At 42.2% G+C, this 23,641-nt stretch overlaps 1 protein-coding gene across 2 annotated transcripts in view; it reads right to left on the bottom strand.

The window, feature by feature from the left end:
• Nucleotides 1-23,641, bottom strand: part of LOC309563800 (fibrillin-2-like) — a 239,470-nt gene that overhangs the window by 118,814 nt on the left and 97,015 nt on the right. For both annotated transcript variants that reach the window (XM_082268412.1, XM_082268413.1), the window contains exons 5-6: nt 17,231-17,326; nt 7,860-7,955 (exon numbers count right to left, since the gene is read on the bottom strand). In XM_082268412.1, the coding sequence (XP_082124538.1) occupies nt 7,860-7,955; nt 17,231-17,326 (192 nt within the window). The remainder of the gene's footprint in view (nt 1-7,859; nt 7,956-17,230; nt 17,327-23,641) is intronic.

Genomic DNA, 23,641 nt, shown 5'->3' on the forward strand with positions numbered 1-23,641 from the left:
CATGGCGCTCTTCTAATATCCCAAGGTGGTACAAGGAATGTGGGTGGATGGGAGGGGGGGGGGTTATGGGGCTGCGTGGGGGGTAACAAAGTTTGGTACTGTAGGGAAGCTATAGTCCGCGGCAGCCGGCTGAAGCGTGGAGAAGCCCTGAGAGATGCAAGAAAGGAGAGAGCGGCGCCAGCTTAGTATAGTACAAGTTTATTTAACACTGTTAAAATTGGTGACTCACTGTCCGAGGTTGGGTGAGACCGGTACACAAAGACTGTTAGGGTCATCCATCTTCCTCTTCCAGGATAGTGGTCATAGGAGAAGGTGGTGAGGTTCCAGAGGTATAGCCGAGCCGCTGTGGGGCTGCTAGTTGTCACTGGCCGCGGCGGAGCATGCACAACAGGGCTCCGGCTGCCGACTTCTGATCCCTGATGACATCACTTCCTGGCAGGAGAAAAAGTAGGGGTTGCACGCGTTCAGAGCATCCGTGCTCCTTCGCCTGACGAAGGAGCACGGATGCTCTGAACGCGTGCAACCCCTATTTTTCTCCTGCCAGGAAGTGATGTCATCAGGGATCAGAAGTCGGCAGCCGGAGCCCTGTTGTGCATGCTCCGCCGCGGCCAGTGACAACTAGCAGCCCCACAGCGGCTCGGCTATACCTCTGGAACCTCACCACCTTCTCCTATGACCACTATCCTGGAAGAGGAAGATGGATGACCCTAACAGTCTTTGTGTACCGGTCTCACCCAACCTCGGACAGTGAGTCACCAATTTTAACAGTGTTAAATAAACTTGTACTATACTAAGCTGGCGCCGCTCTCTCCTTTCTTACACAAGTCGCTCCGACTTAGAAAAAGGGTCCTGTACTACTTTGGGGTGACCTCGGAGCGACTTGCATAGACTTCCATTATGTGAAGTCCCTGCAAGTCGCTCCGAAGTCATGGTGCATGGGACTGACAAGTCGCCTCCCCAAGTTGTGCAGAGTTGGATCGCCTCAGTGTGAACCGACTCTTAGGCTGGCAGCTTCTGTACACCATAGGACTTCCCTGATCGCCTTGGGTTACGGTAGGAATGGGTAATTTCGAGATGAAGTTCCACACTGTAAAATTCAAGTCCAAACACAATTTTATTCCAATAATAAATGGTTTACAAAGCCAACATATTTCAGGGACTGTGAGTTTTCACTACAAACTGGTTTAGGATTGCTATGCAAACTCATTCTAATAACATTTAAATATAGATTATAATTATGGATTAAAGATTATTATATTTGGACTAACAGTGGGGCGCTTTAATTCTAAATGACTCTTCCCTACCACAACCCAAGGTGATTATGGAAGTCCTACGGTGTGCAGGATTTCAGATATTTATTGCTGTCTGTGTCCCCACTGCAGATTTCTCCTTACTTCCTGTCTGGTGAATTGATGGTCAGCACTGGTTTTGTCCCTACTCTATCCGAAACTGTGGCTTGATATACCTTTTATAGCTTTGTTCACACATGCCGCTGGGGTTAGGCGGGCCATTTTACTGCCTCCCGACCACCTGACTGAAGCTGGGCATGCAGCCACTCAGGGCTGTACACATGGTGTAGCTGCCACATAAATTAAACATCATGACCCAATTTGTAGGAGTTGCACTGCTGAAAGCGATCAATGGGGGCATGCTGCAACCGCATGCATTGCATGTGATTGCAGCACAGTGGTGTGGCATTTACAGCGTTGAATCAGACAGTGAAGAAGCGACATAACCCCTCCTCACTACCTGTTAAATGCCCTCTAAAGAGTGATAAAATAAGGACACCTAGGAAAGATTTTACACTTTTCTCCACTTTGCTATAAAATTTCTTACAATAGAAAATAAGATGGCAGTTGTTATAATTTTTTGTGTTATGCAGTATTTGGGCAGCGGTTTTTCAAACGCAAATTATTTGGAAAAAATAAACTTTAATACAGTTAAAAAAAAAAACACAATATAACACCCATTTTTATTTTTTTGTAAAATATGAAAAATAATGTGACATCAAGTAAATAGATACCTAACATGTCATGATTTAAAATTGTGCATGCTCATGGAATGGCGCCAAAGTACGGTAATTAAAAAACCTCTTAGGCTAATTTTTAGAGTTACAGAGGAGGTCCAGTGCTAGAATTATTACTCTTGCTATAAGGCAGCGGTGATACCTCACATGTGTGATGCAAACACCTTTTACATATTTGGATGCGACCTACATATGCTGAGCATGGGGGGACACAGGTGCTTTAAATTCTTTTTTTAATATTTATTTTATTACCTTTTTTTTTACACTCTTCCTTTAATATTTTTTTTAATCACTTTTATTGCTATCACAAGAAATATAAGCATCCCTTATGATAACAATAAAGAATGACAGGTTCTCTTTTTGTAGAGATCTAGGGCCAATAGGACCCCACATCCCACAAAAAAAAAAATAGTTCTAATGCTTTCCAAAAAAAAAGGTCTTGTTTACATCGTCCGTGAACCGGAAGTGACGTCTCTCTCGGCTTCCTAGGTCATAGAGATGAGGGGAGGCCATCTCTGCTAACCTCTATGGCCAGCCACTTCAGATGGGTTCCTGGGCTTCCCAATGAGCCAAGTACGCCCGAGAACCACCGGAAAGTGGTGTGGGGGGGGTGAAGGGGGGGGGGGGGGTTGGGGCTTTCTAAAAGTGATTCATTGGCTACTCTGAATACTTTTATCAGAAAGAGAAGGAAAATTTTAGTACCTAGGCTTTAGTTGCAGCCATAGCCCCGGTATATCATCATAAAATCATGGCATATTTTCCCAATCAGGCAGTTGGCAATAGGTATTTTCTAAAGACATCTAACATGCCAAGTTACATGCATAATCCCTATTTATTACTCTGAGATGAAAAAAAAAAACCCCAATGCTTTAGATGGAATATATTATGTTTTCATAGGTCAGTTAGGAGGCACTTCTGAGCAGATCTGCAAGTAATTTGAGATTTGTTTGACTCTGTGATCAACTTTAGCAGATGGTACCATAAGCTGGCATCACGGGACTTGTATTGATTTCTGTACTGGCAAAGGTACAATAGAGGTATGAGTTACAGGGGAGATTTGATTGCACCCTGGCATCCTTCTGATATTCTTCTAATGTGAAGCAGAAGAGTGAACTATTCAATACTACAGATTACCTGTCGTCTTGTTTCCTTAAATTGACACATTTGATTTACTAAAACTGGAGAGTGCAAAATCTGGTGCAGCTCTGCATAGAAACCAATCAGCTTCCAGTTTTTATTGTCAAACCTTAACTGAGCAAACTGAAGTTAGAGGCTGATTGGCTACCATGCAGACCTGCCGTAGATATTGCACTCTCCAGTTTTAGTAAATCAACCCCAATGTCTTGAAACATTCAGTAGGAATTGTTGAAATTCTGCCTTGTGCCATGACAGAACTATAGACACAGCTGTGTCTACAACATTCAGCTGTATTTACGCATGCTGAGAGCCATTAGGAGGGCATTGTGTAGTGTTTTCTACATAAACACAGATGTGCCTTTAGTTTCTTTGTGGCAATATGAAGCTGTTTTTCACACACCTTCATTTATCCCATCTTGCTTTTCAATTGAATATGAAGCACTTGGGCCTTTCTCATTGGGTGCAATGGGTAGATTAGGAGCCCAATTATGCATTGAAAAAAAAGGACACTTCTTTCAAACTTGCTTGTTTTTCCTAATTTCCTTAGGCTAAGTTCACATGTAGGCATTTTGGGGCGTTTTTCTGCTCTAGGATCAGCTCAAAAAACGCCCAACAAGACAAATCCTTTTCATTTCAATGGCCCCTGTTCCCATCTGAGTGTTTTGACGTTTTAAGCAAAACGCCCAACGCTCAAAAAAGTACATGAGCTTCTTTTTGTGCAGATTACAGGCGTTTTTATTTTTTTCCATTGGTCACTTGTCAACCTTAAAACGCCTGCATAAAAACGCCTGAAAAAACGCCCATAAAAACGCCTGTAAATAGCAAGGCCAAGATGTGAACGTAGCCTTAGGCTACATTCACATGTTAGCGTAGCGGACCACGGCAGAATCACCGCAATTCTGCCCGCGATTTGGAAATCATTGCAAATCGCGGGACGCCTGGGCGTTGACGTTGATTTGCAATGGCACCCCAAACACTGTGCGATGTTGCCGCGATTTCCGCCTGCCGAAACGCGGTAACATCGCGCAAACAAAATCGTGAGTCGAATGACGCCCAAAAAAAGTACAACAGCTTCTTTGGGGCGTCATGCGACCCACGATTTTGTTTGCGCGATGTTACCGCGATTCGGCAGGCGGAAATCGCGGCAACATCGCACAGCGTTTGGGATGCCATTGCAAATCAACGGCAACGCACAGGCGTCCCACGATTTGCAATGATTTCCGGATCGCGGGCAGAATTGCAGTGATTCTGCCGCCGTCCGCTACGCTAACATGTGAACGTAGCCTTAGAGCAGGAGAACATGTTTGAGTTTTCAGATATTGCCTTTGTTCTTGGAAGTAACTGAAATATAGTTTTCCATCTTTCCTTTCTCCCAAGCACATTTTGGATTCATGGCAATGTGCAGGGCTGCTGTTAGAAATCATCCGGCCCCCTACAGCCCACCTGACGGGCCCCCCTCGACCGCGCCCTCGACCCCGCCCCTAGCTCTGTCAGTTATTTAAGCGAAGTTCCACTGGCTATTGTGTCTATTAAAAATCAGCAGCTACAAAAAGTGTATCTGCTGACTTTTAATAAACACATATTCACCTGTCCCACAGTCCAGCGATGCGGCCGGGGGGGAGCCTCGGTTCTCTCCATCTTCTCCCCGCGGCGCTGGTATCACTAGTGTGGGCACCCGGCTGTGACAGCTTGCGGCTTCACATTGCGCATGAGCGAGTCGCGCTGCGCGTCCTGAATGGACGGGCAATCTTCTGGGACCTGTGTAGTGTCCCAGAAGATTGCAGGGAGGGAGGGGGAGAGGAGAACGTCTGCCCGAACCACCTTGGCGGCCTGAGCGGAAGTAGGAGCGGGTACCTGTCAAAACTAGGTACCCCACAAAAAAAATGACATGCCGCATGTCAGGGGGTCAGGACCACTTAAAGCAGAAGTTCCACTTTTGAGTGGAACTCCGCTTTAAGATATTTATTAGACAGCTACAGAATTCACTCTGGTTATTGACAGGGAAGTTCTAAAAATAGGCATCTCTACTTAGAATGTGCATCATGTATAATATACTTATTACATACTTAATAACCATTACTATAATATTCTAAACATATTTTACATATTATAAAGCAGTAGAGATGTCTTATTTTAGAAATGTTTGCAACTAATTAGCAGGGATGAGCTGAGGTGTGTTCGGACCCTAGTCCTGCCAGGAAGCTGTCACAGTGCCTCGCCATTCAAAACTGTAGCTGAATGGGACAGTTGTCAGTGTTGTGCCTGTTCAGTTATTGTCAGCATACTCCACACAGTGGACAGGGGTGGACTTGTGATGACTCTAGGAGAGGCCAGATGTACATAGACTTGTGTCCCTTTACATCAGGCTACCCCTGATCTGTCACATTTAGGTCTGAAAAAATAGAAAAGGACCCAGTCCTCTTCCATTTTTGTTTTTGGACCTGAATGGGCACGGAGGTAGGCGGGTGTAAGTCCATTTACATCCAGACTCCTGTGGACCTACATTGACCTTTCAATCAGGTCCGCATGAAAAACTGGCAGGCGTACCTAATTGGAGAGCTTGGGTGAAAGTTTCCTAAAGGGGATGGTAAAAAAACAGCGCAACTGCTTGTTTTTACTGCCCTGCGATACTAAAAGTGAAGCACATACGAGCTCGGCGCTTGTGGATGTCAGACCTCTCTATTTGTTTTAAATAGGAGAACATCTAAAAATTCCTATTAAACTATTCTCAAAACGTACTACACTACGGAGCCTTCTCTTTTTTGTATCTAATAACGGAGCGAAGTGGATGTTAAAGAGAAAAATACCCTAAAGGAAGCACACAGATTGTATATGAGCAGAGATTGCCTAGCACTAGTAAAGACCTTCTATGCTGTTACCTTACAGCAGTAAGGTGAGCAGTTTGTACACCCCTAGGTACACGTTGCACTGAAGATGGCATGATTCACCAGGAACTGTCACTCATTTCTTTGTTTGGATTCACTATGTATTGACATCGAGGCTGTTGATCCTTCTTTATCTCTGTGATTTGTGCTTTTGTCACCGTGTGCTGACACTTATTTTCAGTTTGGAGTCACAGTGTGCTGACACAAGACTTTTTCATTTTAATTTCATTTTAATTTTATTTTTCAACATTTTTTTCTTATTTCCTTAACCACTTGACGACCGCCCACTGCAGATTTACTGCGGCAGGCGGCTGCTCCTGGGCAAACCGACGTAGTACTACGTCGCTTGCTCAGCAGACTCTAGGGGGCGAGCGCGCGCCGGCCCCCACTCGTCAGCTGGGGAGCCAGTGTGGGTGATCTCCTCCCTGCTGACAGAGAAGGACGGAAGCAGGGCCACTGATAGGGGGGGACCACCAGCCCTCTTGTAGGGGGCCCGAGCACACAGGGGGGCCCACACAGGGAGGGGGATTAGTGATGGACAACAAATACAGAAATCTTCCTGCAGCACCTGAATCTGATCTGTCCCTCTCCCTGCTATCAGCTTTTATCTGTTGAGAAAGAGACAGTCGTCCCTCACTAATCCCCCTCCCTTGTGTGGCCCCCCTCCCAGCACTTATCTCTGCTCAGGAGTTTATTTGTAAATTGTAACTTTGTTTCTCTCTGATCACTGAGCTCCCACTGCCCAGCCTGTATATTTTTCTCATCTCATCTTTTTTATTTAACATAGTTTTTTTTTAGATTTAGCAGGAATTATGCAAGTTATGTTATATTTGTGTCTGCTAATAGTGATTTTGTTGTAATTTTAGTAATATTTTCTTGGGGGGGCCCTGCCAGGTAGTCTGTACGGGACCCCGCGATTTCTAACAGCAGCCCTGGACGGAAGGCTGATGTAAACACAGCCGTCTGTCCTTCTCCCTGAAGTGATCACAGAGGCTATGTGATCCTGCTATATAGGATCGCATGTCTCTGTGATGATCTCACAAGCCACGCCCCTCTACAGTTAGAATCACTCCCCTAGGCTTACATTTATTTATTACATTTAACCCCTTGATCACTCATAGTATTAACCCCTTCCCTGCCAATGGCATTATTACAGTAACAGTGAATATTTTTAGCACTGATTACTGTAGTAATGTCACTGGTCCCCCCAAAAGTGTAAAAAATGTCAGTTAGGGGTCCGATCTATCTGCCGCAATGTTGCAGTCCCGCAAAAAATCGCAGATCGCCGCTATTACTAGTAAAAAAAAAAACAATAAAAATAACATAAATATTTCCCGATGTTAGTAGACGCAATAACTTTTGCGCAAACCAATCAAAATACGCTTATTGCGATTTTTTTTACCAAAAATATGTAGCAGAAAACAAATTGGCCTAAAATGTTAAAAAATTTAGATTTTTACATTTTTTTTTGGGGAATGTCATATAGCAGAATGTGAAAAATATTGTTTTTTTTTTTTCAAAATTGACGGATCTGAACGGTCAGCTAGTGTGAAAGGGGCCTAATAGTGTCACTTTGTGATATTGAAGGTACCTCATTACAGATAAAATCTGAATGCATGAGTGTTCTGGCTTGTGATTTGTGAATCTTTTAATAAATGTAAAATCACCCACAATGCATGTGGTCTCATGTATTCTGGTGTGAAATAAAGTATATTAAATATTAAAAACCTGCTAAAACGTTGCATATACACTTTGATGAATAGATATATATTTATTTATGCAATATCTGATATACAATAAAAAAAAAATACCTCTTTCACACTGAGGTCCCGTAAAACCATAGACACAGGCACATCTATTGGGTCCAATGCAACGTCCTCCATTCTGACAACCATTTTCACAGACCGCTGTAAAGACAAAGGAATTTGGTATTAAATTTGCAAAATAAAGGTTAATACTTAAAGCGTAACTAAACCCAGGACCCTGCATTCACTATATCTGGTCTCCCACAGTACACAGAACTTGGAAATGCAATTATTTTAGTAAATATAAACTGCTAAATACCTTTTCTCATAAGCAGTATATAACAGTCTTGTGACTTCTATCAGTGCCTGGTTAAAGCTTGTAGGAGGAGTTTCCATACTGCACTGAGCTGTCCTATCTGGCTGCAGGACCCCTGGCCCTCTGTCTGGACAGTGCTGATTGGTCCTGTGCTAATCAGATGCACTCTCCCAAAATAAAATAATAAAACTCTGTAGCAATACACACCAAACTGAGCATGTGCAGCCTGACTCCAGTAATTCTGTCTCATCCGGACATGTTATGGGGACAATGCAAGAGGAGGAGGATCTGTGCATACAGGATCAAACAGCCTTTTTACACAATGCAGAGGATTATCCCTCAGGGTCCACAGTGAGTATAACAAGCATGCTTTACTGCATATACAAACTGATTTTACTGTTGTGGGTTTAGTAACACTTTAAACATCAAGTTTTGGTAGGACTTAAACTTCAAATATTACACAACTAAATTTAACCCTTAGTGTACTAAACTAGATATATTTATAAAATATACCATTGGGATTAGCATACAATGCATCAGAAATGCATCTGCCATGCATTTATAATGCATTTGCCATGTGTTAAATAACAAAAGAAAAGCCCAAACTGATTTCATAGTCAAAAACCTGTGTAAACTAGACCTTATCCATAGGTGGCGGGCAGCCTATTACATTAGGGTGTGCACCCAAGGCTCAAACAAATGCATGTGTGCGTATGTATACAGTGTCAGTAGAGCAGTGGACTTATTGGTAGGGCAGAGGTTGGTGTCAGTAGGACAGTGGATGGTGTCAGTCAGTAGAGCAGTGGACATGTCTGTAAAGGGCTGTATACTGTATCAGTAGAGCAGAGATTGGTGTCAGTAGGGCAGTGGATGGTGTTTTTTTTTAGGTGTAGAGGGGTAGCCAGCAGCCCTGCGGGGAAACGGGGAAGCCAGAGGAGCACACAGGGGGGCCAGGGAAGCAGAAAGAAGAGAAACAGGGACAGGAGGGGCTGCAGGGATGGCATATACTGGTTCCGATCCCGCTGCATTTTCCTCCTGTGGCAGCTGAATGCTGGTGGGAGGGACAGGAGGAGAAGCCTGCTTTCAGCTGCTGCAGGAGGAAAATACAGATGGGTTTCAGTAAATGCTGCCCCTCCTGTCCAGGTTCAAGGGGTCGGCAAAGAAGGATTAAGGTCTACACGTCACCTGCCCCTGATCGTGGGTAAATTGTAATCGATGGGTTGCTGACCCACGAAGTAGGGTATGCCCAGACACACCTGTCACACCTTGTGCTCACGCCTATGACCTTATTACAGAACACAAAATACTGTGGAAATGCATCGCATTTATTTAAAGTGGACATAGCAATGCAAAAAATGCATACAAAATTATATAACTAAAAATACAGGTATACTTTAGATCTTTGCTAGCCGTTTCAAGCAATAGGGCAACGCTATGCTTTGAATGGGTGGCAAACAAAGGTAAATGTGAGATTGTAGCAGGCAAACATTGGAATAAACAGATAGGATAAAGATGTTGGAATAAGAAATTATTCAGAGATGCATACAGCAGGCAAGCATCAGGAGTGGCACAGGCCAGGAAGCTATTAAAACAGACAGGGAGGTGCCTTCAAGAAAATGAAGAAATATGGAACATACAAGCAAAGGAGAGGTAAATGAGCAGGCAAGGATTAATAGAGGCCCACATTAGCCATGAATTTTGGGAGACATGGAACAAGCAAAAATTGAGAGAGACATAAAATAACAAATGGCAGACAAAGGAAACACACAGTAGAGGCACGGTGGAATTGGGAAAGCTCAAACCATAGGCACAGAGAACATGAACAGACGCTGAATAATGGGGGCATTGGTATTGGCATGTCATGGTCAGCCCAGTCCAGCATTTGGACAGCAAAGGCCTTGATTTCCCACGGAAGCTGGGTATTTTAGTAGTAGAACATTTAAATAGTATCTGTAGTGACAGTAGTATCCAAATCTTTTTGACTGATGTGTGATACATCTAGCTGTGGTTCAAAGAGCCTAATCGCAACACAGCCACATGTGAAACAATGTAACTAAGGTTAAATGCAACTTACAATAGATTTGCTTTTTACCTTGTGCGCAGCTTTAAACTAAAAAAGCCATGTGCTAGTTACTGTAGGAAACCTTTGCTTCATATGGAGTTGTGATGAGTTTCTTTTAAAGCAAGGAGACATACCACAACTGAACAGAAGCTAATGCGAGGCAGATGCTTGTCTGTGTAAGCCATGAATCGAAACACGTTAAGATAATGGCACTGACTGATTGAATGGAAGTACTGTATTGCTTTTAAATCATGGTTAAAAGGGAACCTCTAATAAGGAGGATATGGATGTGTCCCCCCTTTCTGATATTGCAGGTTGCCTGTTTGACTTGCTCATTCAACAGTATAAAGCATGGGTGCTCAGGTTGAGCACCCATGGCTTATGGAATATCTAAATCCATTTTCCCCCCATTTTAAATAGAGTATTAAGGGGGTTTGAAGGTCTGTCAAATTTTTATTGCAGTCGGTGTCTCCTGTTGGGGAGATACACTCCCTTTATTTGTTCTGATGACTATGGGTTGTTACTGGGCCTAAAAGTGTGGTAAAATACCAGAATTGAAAAAAAAAACTCACAAATGTTTTAAATTTTCAACCCTGTCCAAAATTAAAAATCAAAATTTAAATTGGAACTGGAACAGGAGGGAGGAATCCCTTAGAGCACATGTGTCAAAAACAAGGCCTTTGCACCTCTCCTGCAGATGCAGCACCCACTTCGTCTCTGCCCCCACCTTGTCTCAGTAGTTGGCAGCAGAGAGGAGGAAAGAACTTCTCCACCAGATCCTGGGCTTCTCTGCAGCACCACCTTGTCTCAACATTCAGCAGACATTCAGCAGACTCCGGCCGCTGACTCCAGCCCTCTTTTTCCAAACTCTGCCCCCAGCCTCTTCCCAACACCAGCATAAGATAATGAGGGTACACTATGATTTAAGGGATTGGGGGGTTCTTGAGATTTGATGGTGGGGAGGGACTCTTGAAATCTGACATCTGATGTATTGGGGAGTGGAGTGCTCTGGACATCAAGTCTTACAGATACAACCGGCTCTTTGAGGGCAATCATATTAAATTTAATTTGACACCTTAGAGGGACTGTTACAGAAATAGAAAAGGGCTCAGTTCCCAAGGGTAGACATGCCAAGTATCCACAGATTGCAGTCCTGAACCCATTCACCTCAGAAGCCTAGGGCAAAATGAGTTCTCTTGGTAATCTGCAACCCCTGACCCTGACAAAAAATCGGGCGACTTGGTAATCTGCAACCCTAGCATGTCGAGACAAGTACATAACAGAGCTCAGGGAAGAGGCTGCGGGTTGTGAGCCAGGGAGATGTGTGTTAGGGCAATAAGGAGTAAATTGGCTCTAAGCAGTGGAGCTAACCTCCCCACTTAATGAGTAGAGGAAAACTGCCACTGGTTTTCTAAAAAGAGTCCACCAGCATTAGCCGAGAGAAATTCTCATGGAGGGGCAACCGAAGGGTACCAATAAAAGCATGTTCCTAAACATGGGACCAGGCATAGACAAAAATGTTGTCCTGGAGGAGAATATGAAGATGAATAATGACAGGATTAGAGCTTGTACAAAGTTGGGAGAAGAGCCTGAGAAGGATGCAGATGAACTGAAAGGAAGTATGAAGTATGAACATTCACATTCACATTTGGGCATATGGTTCAAAGAATTAGGCTTACAGTAAAAGGTCTCCAAAGAACCGTGGTATATGAAAGTTCAGGGTGTGATTAAGGGTCTAATAAATTGTATCACAGAATGTAGTGATTTTTTCTAGCAATGTAAGAACTTTTAAGGGTGAATAGATTGGGAGTATAACCCATAACATTGTGTTTGCTCCTAAAGGTGGAAAATCTTACATATGAAAAATATACAGGTCTACAGGAGACCTTGCAGGAGCCTAGCTTCTTCGGCAATTAGGAAACATGTTTTAATGGCATGATGGTACACGCATCCCTAAATGAACAGGGATCCCTGTGTAGGATTTGGAAAGCCATTGTAACTCTTCCTATAAGGGAAGGAAATGATCATCTCTTGTAACTATAAAGCAGAAACGTGTTGTAGGGAAACTGTCTGCAGTTTGCGAAGGAACGGGCAGTAGTAAGGAACAGAAAAAGGACAGCAATCAAGGCTCTTTGTGTATCTCCCCAGGAAAAGAGAAGTTGCAACGTCACTGTTCTAATCCGGAGCAATTGTCGATCAACGCCCCCCCAACTTTAGGGGTCCAGATGAACCCTTCGAAGTGAAAGGTCTGCCACATGCATGTGCACAGAAAGTAAGGACATTCTGGAGATTTGACAAATTACATTCTCCATGGCATATACACAGAACAATATGGCCAAGGGGAAGAGTTGTAATCTTGCAAAGAGAATGTGTTTATCTATTTCAGGAGAAATTTTAGTATTGAGTTCTCCGGTCCAGTCTGCAATAGTCTGGGCAAGAGATAAGGTGGCATTAGCTGGCTCCAGGGCTGGGCTTGCCAAAGCAAATAATTACTTGAAAAGGATACCCTATCTACTGAAACTCTAAAGGAGGAAATGCCCTAATTAGTAACAGTAGATTAATTATTCAGTGCAAAAATGGCTGGGCCCACAGAACAGTTAATTTCTTTTTGAATTTCTCTCCTATAGGGTTTCCTGGCAGCAAAAATGGGATGAAAAACCTCTCAGAGTTGGGATAGTCATTATATGGGAAAAAAGGATGCGAATCCAAGCAATGATCTTATAAGGCACATGTGGTCAGGACCCGGTATGTAAAAGTACAGGGAAATTAGTCCCTTAACTTAAAATGGTGGGCATACCCTGGAGGGGTCTTCAGGGTCTGTGTGCCATAGGAATTAATCATGGCCCTGGGCCTTTATAGCACCCTGTAGCTAACTCACTTGTTGCCCCACATAGTGCCAGAAACAAGCATTACAAGCCGACCCTATACTTGCAGAGTTTGCATACGGTTCCCACGATGTACGTCGACGATAAGCGATCCGGAAACTGCTAATAAGCCATAAGACACTAAGCAGTTAGATCTTGCTTAAGTCAGTCGGAAAAAAAATAAAAGGAAAAATGGTGAAAAATAGAAAACAAGCTTCTCCAACAGGGAAGGGCTCCTGGAGCCTCATGGAGTTGGGGTGAGGAAGGGAGTTATATGGATATACAGGGGGTAGTCCCAGCAAAGCCAGTGTCCAATCACCTGAAGGTAGCGGCATACAATCCATGGTCTAAGAATCAATTCCTGTGTCCTGTATGGCATGATGAAAATCAAAATGATAAAACCTTGTATTTTCAAGGAGAGGGTGAGGGGTGTCGGGACTATGTATCTAAACCTAATATCCCCGGATTGACATATTGGCAAGCGCACGCTTATTATATATGGTATTTTCAATAATTTAGTGAGTGTGATGGTGTTTCATTGTTTTATTTAATTCAGCAGGATATACATTGCTAAGATGTAGCCCCAAAAGGTAAAACAAGATAAAAGACAAAAAGCAGACTAAAGATCAAATTACAGAGAAATTTTCTTTTTTATATGTTAACGTCTGATAAATCAAAACCACATGACTTTGATAAAATATCATTTCAATATAAACAAACGTAATATGTGTTTTCTTGTGTCATTCACCCCTTTTTAAATGCAAGGTTGCTATGATTCAGACATACATTAGTTAATTCTCGTGCTTTATAACATTCAAGTATGTCTTCATTTATCACATTTTGTCAAACGACACTAGAAAATGTCCTAATCTGTCTGTATCTGGGAAATAAAACATTTAGTAAAGTCTCTGGTCATGGGAAATTGGTATGGAAATTTTCCCAGCCCTTCCCGTCTCTTGGTCATGAGAAATTTTCCCCTTACTATTATTATGTGGTACTTTCTAACAAATGGTTTCCTTTTTATAAGGATTCCAAATTTGACAACACCCCTAGAAAAAACCGCCAAGATGAACCTAGAAAAGTGCAGCGAACGAGACAGACTTGGACAGCACGACAGTATGAAGATGCAGACTAATTGGATGCCTGAAGCTGGCAGTCATCCAAAGCTATAAGGACCGAGTTCAAATCCCCCAGAGCATCGTATGTCTAGTCAATCGAAAGTTGTAAAATATTATGCTGAGGTATAAAAAAAAAATAATAAAAACCTAAATTATACTAGAGAAACAAAGAATGTCAGTTTGTTTAGGCTTGTGTGCTATAGAAATAGTAGACGTAATGGGATCTAAGGAATGTGCAGTGATCCAGTGAACTGGAAACAGGTGCCTAAACATTAAATCTATCAACCAGACATGTACATTACTTCATTCACTGGATGCAGCTTTAATTACTGGATGCTGCACTCTTTCACATTTTGCTTTCAGGGACTGATTGCAAGACCCTGGATGCAGACAGACTGCATCCAGGGCCATACATCCTTTCCTGTACGGATGTAAACACTTGGATATGTGGGAAGATCCCTAGAGCCGCTGCAAAAAAGAAACCTACCTGCCAGCTTGCAGGCTTCTTTGGAATGTACTCTGAGCAAGCACAGTTTAGTTTACATTCCGGAGCAGCGGCTTTGTGCTGGGATGAATGCATTCCTGCACATGTGCAAGAGCAACATTGTCCTGCACTGGCCAATGCAGATGGCTGCAGCCTGGCGCCTGGATGAAACCAGCGCCAGCGAGAGACTTCGGCTGAATTACAATCTGTCTATTGCTAGCTTTAGGTGGGCATGTAGTTTAAAAAAAATATAAAAAAGGATAAATAAATTAAAATCTGAATCTAACATGTTCTAAGTAGGTACAGAAACATTTTTTTATTTGCTTTATGCCCCTTTCACACAGGTGGACACCCATAGGGCAGTGGATGGTATGATCGGGTCCGCCTAAAGAAAACTGACAGTCGGATCTGATCAGAACATCCACTGCTCTCTATGGAGTGGCGGGTGTCAATGGACATGTGACACCCGGCGACATCCTATCCTCCAAAAAGGGACTGATGGGGGATCCGTTTCCCATCAATCTGTAGGATCCAATCAGATAGCCGTCGAGTATAAATGGACAGGAGGTCTATTTACATCGACCGCCCATAAAAGACAGCAGGTTGTGTCTGCGTCTGCTCTGCTTATGCACAAGCCATCTGCCTGCTCAGCGGGGATCAGTGTACAGATTCCCCAGTGAGCAGACGTACTCCTGGCAGAGTCGTCACCATGTGAAAGGGGCCTTATAATACACTGTGACTGCTGTAGGAACCCCCTGCAATGGTATTTGGAATGTGTCAACCCTTGTATCTGTCAATTTTACTGGACACCTTGGTCTACACATAAATGTGGGAAACAAAAAAAAAAAAAGCATTGAAAACAGAAAATGTATTTACTGAATACTATTACCTATATTAGCTGCATAAAAATACAAAAATGTGTTTTTTTGACATGGGGCAGTTAAGTATTTGCTTAAAGCTCAACTCCAACCAAAATCTATTTTTGTACGTTTTGGACAAAATAGGGAAGTGTTGAAACCCTTTCATGTTTTTGCTGCTAACTGTGTCCTCAGAGAAGAGATTTTTGCCCATGACACATGTCAGGAAAAGGAAATCATAAAAAATCTCTACAGGATGAACACAAAAACCCTTTCTATAGGGCTGGGTTCACATATATGCGATGCAAATTGGTTTCCCCGCATCCAATTCGTATGATATGTGAGTGTGACCGGCTCTCAATGGAGCCATTCACACAGATTAGGGGTGGCCAAGGAGCAGATTGTCCTATACATATTTGGGTCCAGTTTAGGTGGGAAATTAGGCAACAATTCAGACTGGATTCACACCTGAACCGGTGAACAGACACGCACCGGACCCCAGGCACGAATCCCCAGGCGCACATTTGTGAACCTGAAGCCTAAAGTGGGGAACATTCTCTTAAGTTTGTATTGCTGCCTATTTCTTTCTGTCCTGGTATACCGATTACCTAGTGCTCGTGTCACAGGAACAGGAAGGGAAGGGAAGGGAAATCTGACCAATGGGGTTAACAGACGGGATTTCTGATTCATCCCTACCCTCTGCAAATTGAAAAAAATGTAATTTTGCCTTTCTCATGCCTGAATTGCTGGTTGAAAAGTATTAGAAAAAAAATTCTGGGTAAAGCAATTGAGGACACTACTCTAATGTACTACATACTATATGAGGGTAGGGCTCATTTACAATATTCTGTTGCAATGCATTCATGTGCTGCTGTGCCATTTATTTAGTCAGTGAATTGGCCAATTGGATTGCATATCCTGTTTTTTATGTTTTTAAAGCCATTCCTACGTCTGAATAAATGTGAAATTTTGGTACTTCAATGGCAGTTTCTCCATTCATTATGTGGCATATACATCTGCTGTAAAACTTTGACCCTCTATGAATATTGTATATTGACAACCAGTCCCTGAGCGCTGTGGGGTTGTTTTTTCATTTATTTGGCCACTACTCCCTGTGTTACCACAGCTGCCGGTACTCTGTATGACATTTTCACCCATTACATCTTCACACACTTTACCATATGGATTCCTGGTTTAAGCACTTGGTAGTTTAAGCTTTTGGCCATTCATTTAGAATAGCACCCTAATTCACTTCCATAACTCACCTGCGTTGCAGCACACCACAGAGCACAGTAATACATTACCATATGTTGTGGTGTGTTGCTAAAATAATGGACAGTACTTTTTTGTGTTTTCTAGTGCATTAGTAGTCCATTCAAAGAATGGCCTGCCTTCAGAAAATGCACATTAATAAACAATGTAAGGCACCAGAATATAATGGTGAGAATGGGCCCTATGTTAAATTATTGTGAGTGTATTCTAACAAGAACACCCATGTAGAATGCATGTGCTCTTTGTAGGTGTATGCAGAAAAACAGACATACTAATAGTAATGAAGAAAAAAATGTGCAATGTCTTTAATTGCAACCAATTTGCTTTACCTTTCATCAGATCAGAAGAGTCATTACTATTGAGTCATTACTATACTGTACTTTTCACATTACTGGCAAATGTACTAAATAAGACCAAATGTTCAAAATATAACTGAATTAAAAGAGCATTTGTTAAGTTCTTACGTTGTCCACAGTGAGCTCCAGTATATCCTTTTTGACAAGCACATGAATCTTCGTTGCAGGTACCTCCATTCATGCAGCGAACATTACAGTTCATAACTTTGGGGAAAAGTTAAAAGAAAAGTTACATTGATTAAAAAGTAGTTAACACAATAAAAGTAAAAGTGCATGTAATTTATTCAATTTTAGCATTTGCATAAAACTTTGGTATGTAAGCGACCCTATTTGTACTTGTCTCTCTGGGGTTGATTTACTAAAACTGCAGAGTGCAAAATCTGGTGCAGCTGTGTATGGTAGCCAATCAGCTTCTAACTTCAGCTTGATCAGTTAGGGCTCTGTCACACGGTCCGCCTCCGTAGGTCCGCCGGCAGATGACAACTCCGTCTCTGCTTGCAGTGCGGAGAGGGAGGTGTCACAGTCCCCGCTGCTCTCTATGGGGAATCGGATGAGAGCGGACCGCCTGTCCTCTCTCATCCGATCCCATCCGATCCGATCCCCAGGACGGATGGAAAATAGGGTTTCCATCCGTCTGGATTTCACGGACAGGATCGGATGCGGATGGCAGCGAGTGTCAGCAGACATATCACCGCTGACATCCGCTGCTCCATAGGGCTGAATGGGGCATCCGATCAGATCCGCCTAAAAAACTGACAGGCGGATCTGATCGGACCGCCCGTGTGAAAGAGCCCTTAAGCTTTGACAAAAAAAACTTGGAAGCTGATTCAATGCAGAGCTGCACCAGATTTTGCACTCTCCAGTTTTAGTAAATCAACCCCTTTGTATTCTATTACCTTTTTACTGCAGAACTAAAGATTTTGAAGGCAAGATAGTACCCTGCATTAGAAAAGTGAAATACAGTGCCTTGAAAAAGTTTTCAAACCCCTGAAATTTTCGACATTTTGTCATGTTACAACCAAAAACGTAAATTTATTTTTTTGGTATTATATGTTATAGACCAACACTCACTAAGTGGCACATAATTGTGAAGTGGAAGGAAAATAATAAATGGTTTTCAAAATGTTTTTACAAATAAATATGTGAAAAGTGTGGCATGCATTTATATTCAGCCCCCCTGAGTCAATACTTTGTAGAACTGCCTTTCTCTGCAATTACAGCTGCAAGTCTTTTTGGGGACGTCTCTATCAGCTTTTCACATCTTCATTACTATTAGCAGCTTTTTGCCCATTCTTCTTTGTCAGATTGGATAGAGAGCATCTGTAAACAGAAATTTTCAAGTCTTGCCACGGATTCTCAATTTCATTTAAGTCTGGACTTTGACTGGGCCATTCTAACACATGAATATGCTTTGATCTAAACCATTCCATTGTAGCTCTGGCTGCATGTTTAGGGTTATTGTCCTCTGCCCCAGTCTCAAGTCTTTTGTAGACACTAACACGTTTCCTTCTAAGATTGCTCTGCATTTGGCTACATCCATCTTCCCATCAAATCTGGCCAGCTTCCCTGTCCCTGCTAAAGAAATGAATCCCCACAACATGATGCTGCCACCGCCATGTTTCACGGTGGGGATGGTTTGTTCAGGGTGATGTGCAGTGTTGATTTTCTGCCACACAACGTTTTGCTTTTAGGCTAAAAAGTAAAATTTTGGTCTCACCTCAACAGAGCACCTTCTTCCACATGTTTGCTATGTCACCCACATGGCTTCTTGCAAACTGCAAACGGGACTTCTTATGGCTTTCTTTCAGCAATGGCTTTCTTCTTGCTACTCTTCTATAAAGGCCAGATTTGTGCAGTGCATGACTAATAGTTGTACTGTGGACAGATTCTCCCACCTGGGCTGTGGATCTCTGCAGCTCCTCCAGAGTTACCATGGCTGCTTCTCTGATTAATGCTCTCCTTGCCCAGCCCGTCAGATTAGGTGGACGGCCATGTCTTGGTAGGTTTGCAGTTGTGCCATACTCTTTCCATTTTCGGATGATGGATTGAACAGTGATCCGAGAGATGTTCAAAGCTTGGGATATTTTTTTATAACCTAACCCTGCTTTAAACTTCTCCACAACTTTATCCCTGACCTATCTGGTGTGTTCCTTGGCCTTCATGATGCGGTTTGTTCACTAAGAATAAACCTCTGAAGGCTTCACAGAACAGCTGTATTTATACTGAGATTAAATTACACACAGGTGGACTTTATTTAGGTGACTTCTGAAGGCAATTGTTAAGTTTGGGGTATCAGAGTAAAGGGGGCTGAATACAAATGCACGCCACACTTTTCACATATTTATTTGTAAGAAATTTTGAAAAACATTCATCATTTTTCTTTCACTTCACAATAAGAGTCGGTTCACACTGGGGCGGCACGACTCTGTACTACTTCGGGGACGACTTGTGCATTCCTATGCACCACGAATTCGGAACGAATTGCATGGACTTCACATAATGGAAGTCTATGCAAGTCGCTCCGAGGTCGCCCCGAAGTAGTACAGGACCCTTTTTCTAAGTCGGAGCGACTTGTGTCGCTCCTATTAGAATGGGCCCTGTAGCAGTCAATGGACCGCGAGGGAGCGCGACTTATCAGGCTGACAAGTTGCCTGACAAGTCGCGCTAGTGTGAATCGAGTCTTATGTGCAACTTGTGTTGTGTTGGTCTATCACATAAAATCCCAAACAAATACAGTTAAGTTTTTGGTTGTAACATGACAAAAATGTGGAAAATTTCAAGGGGTATGAATATTTTTTTAAGGTACTGTATTTCCTTCCTCTTGATCTTACTCTAAGAATGCAGGAAAATTTGAGGTATCAGAGTTCACCTACACTGTGTTCTAACTGCAAAGTCCAACCGAAGACGTCAATGGCTCTATGTGTTCCTGTTATAGGAAACAAGAAAGGAATTGTGTCCCAGCTTTTCTATATTAAAATCACTTGTGCAACATGTGTTGTTCCTTTGAATAAAGCCTCCTACTCTTAGATGACTGTTCTGTACTCCAGAGACAGCCAAGACATGGGGGGGCATACACAGATGATTTCCATTATGATATCAGTTACAAAGAAGGGATAGGATTTATCCTCAACTCTAGAAATTCTCTAGAAAAAGGTAAAGAAAGCTGAAGAAACATAGTGGTTTGGCTCCAAGCAAGAGGTCTTGTTAAAGACATGCCGACTGGAATATGTCATGCATATATTACTGTTGTTACATTTGACTTGTCATATGTTTACCTTTTTTTTTTTTTTTAGGTAAATTTCCATGCATCGGCATGCTATACACATTTACATAGATCCAACTTGGACCAATGTAACTATGTATATACCATACCTAGCTGCTGCCAGTAGGAGCTGGAAATTACCAAAGTAGACACCGCTACTTCAATGATCTCCACTTCAAGCTAAGGGCACAAGCATCACTCAGAGAATGTTTTGTAATTTCCAAATTAATGCAAAGTGTTCTTTAATTGGACGAGGTGGAGAGGTGGAGCAGGGCAGTGATGTCATAGTCTGCTGCAGTGATGTCATAGTCTGCTTCAGTGATTTCAAGCCTCCAGGGGCATCAACCAAGTATGTCATATACATAGTTACATTGGTCCAAGTTGTACCAATGTAATAATTTATAACACGCCGATGCCTGGAATTATTCTTTTTTTTTTCTTTATTTAGTCTTGATATGATACACATATGCACCAAAAACATATTAATTTAATCTTAATATGATACACATATGCACCAAAAACATATCAATGCACAATTACACAAAGGCGTGTGTGCATCCAGAATTGGGTTGATCACTTCTAGAACCTGGGACAATTGCAACATAGCAAGACTTATAAATTCATTCAGAATATTGCCTAATTGTCAAGTGAACATAGCAAAAGCACATCTGGCATACGTTATATAAGAAGAAAACATTGACTTTGTGTCTTATATTAACTGAAACTGGAAGTTTATATAGTTATATCAAAGAGGCGGGCTGATGATGTCACAATCTCTGACTCCGCAAATGAGAGGAAGTTTTGTATTCACTTAAGAATACAAAGCTGCCTATGAATGGCTGAGCGCCCTTTCAGCCCAATGCTATTTCCTTTTGGGTGTGAAACAGGAAATAGGAAGATCTCCTCAGAACACAGTGCTGTATACTGAGCCTCAGCTACTGTACTTACAGTTTGTACAGTACACTCAACCGCTGCACATGTTACTGAGGGAAATAATTTTTTTGGCCCAGCTTGGCCCGAAAAACTATTTAAACTGACGCTATAGCTGGAGATCAGCTTTAATGCATTCCCTACATTAAGGTGAAAAATGTCTAAGCTGTTGTACTGACCCCCTCCCCTCCCAGCCTCCCTTTATACTTACCTGAGTCCCATCTAGATCCAGCATTGTGCTCTTCTGCAGCAGTACTGCTCCCTATTTCTCTTCTCACAGGACACAGGACTGTCCCAGACCAACTGGAGTGCTGATGACTCTGAAAGCACAGCACTTGAGGACTTCGTTTGAAAGCTACGCCTGCTATAATTTGCTAATATGCTGTGCATACTAGCACAATATGGCATAAAGTTTAGTTTAGTTCCATTTTAACAATAAAAGATTTATTCCCTATGTATATATATTTATATATATATATATATATATATATATATAACATAATAACGACCCCAAACACACCTCCAAGACAACCACTGCCTTGCTAAAGAAGCTGAGGGCAAAGGTGATGGACTGGCCAAGCATGTCTCCAGACCTAAACCCTATTGGAGGAGCGCAAGGTCTCTAACATCCACCAGCTCTGGGATGTCATCATGGAGGAGTGGAAGAAGACTCCAGTGGCAACCTGTGAAGCTCTGGTGAACTCCATGCCCAAGAGGGTTAAGGCAGTGCTAGAAAATAATGGTGGCCACACAAACTATTGACACTTTGAGCACAATGTGGACATTTTCACTTCGGGGTGTACTCACTTTTGATGCCAGCGGTTTAGACATTAATGGCTGTGTTGAGTTATTTTGAGGGAACAACAAATTTACACTGTTATACAAGCTGCACACTCACTAATTTACATTGTAGCAAAGTGTCATTTCTTCAGTGTTGTCACATGAAAAGATATAATAAAAAATTTACAAAAATGTGAGGGGTGTAGTCACTTTTGTGAGAAACTGTATATATATATATATATATATATATATATATATATATATATATATATATAAATATCCTGTTTTATACAAAGTCATAGCAGGACAGACGTGTTATATCCTAGGCTGACAACGCTTATTGAGTTTCTGTGCAACACTGTGCCCCTTTCCTGATCCTTGCAGAGATGGACTACAAACAGCTGTATGACACACATTATTCTAGTACATTCTGCCATAGTCACCACTGAAAAATTGTGATGTTCAGCATACATTGGGGACACACTATATACAATTTGCTATGTAGGTGGTCCTGTCAGCCACAACATGTGGGGCCCAACATCAAGGACCAAGGCAGAAAATTGTCAGCCAAACAGCTGCTGCATTTGATCAGATACAGCCTCTGTTTGGGTATTCTGACAGGTGTCTGCTGCTGATCTCAGTATAAAATAGCCATAGCAGGACATGACTCAATCCATGCTGTATGGCGTGGATGGGGGAATGTGTTAGATTATTTTTGTTCAGCCTGAGTGTAAACTTTACATATCTCCATAAACCCCTCCAGGATTTTTAATAAATAATAATATTAGCTCCTGCCCTTTCCCTCCGATCATATTTAGGGACCAATAACTGATGTAGGTATCTGTACAACTAAATAATCTAGATTTCGACATTCCCCATAAACATATACCGTATATTTAAAGGTATCTGCTTCACAATCCGACTGTCAATTAAGTAACTGTATACTGAAACCATGCCTCCCAACTTTTTCAGAGGGACACCTAAAGTATGTAGGCATAGGACACTCCCCCTGCCACGCCCCCCTAAAGGACAATTATACAACAAAAATGATAAGTTATACCCACTAGTGCTTTTTTTTTTTTTATTACCACTACTATTCCTTTATACTGACTTTTGAAGTTTACAAATGCAGCAATTTAGAGATTGGATGAAAGGTTTAGCACTGGGAAAGACTTTTTGGACGATAAAAAGTGCATTTTATATACAACTATAAAGATCAGACCAAAGTGAGGGCCAAATGAGGAGGAAACAGGGACAGAGGGACTTTGTTCCAAATCAGGGACAGTCCTTCTAAATCAGGGACAGTTGGGCGCTATGCATTAACCAAAGCATTGGCATCCTTTAAAGCAAACCCTTGGCTAGGATAAACAGACAGAACCAACATGTGTGCATGAAAACAGGCATCATATGGTGCCAGGAAATATTGCTGCTTTTAATCCCTGCCTATGCACAGTGCCACACATGCCTAACATATTTAATAAACAGCCATTTTGTGGTTGTGAGAAATAGGCACACTTTGACCTTGCTATTACATAGTGCAATATATA

This window comes from Pelophylax lessonae (assembly GCF_965119305.1).
Source record: "Pelophylax lessonae genome assembly, chromosome: 1".
Classification (NCBI taxonomy): domain Eukaryota; kingdom Metazoa; phylum Chordata; class Amphibia; order Anura; family Ranidae; genus Pelophylax; species Pelophylax lessonae.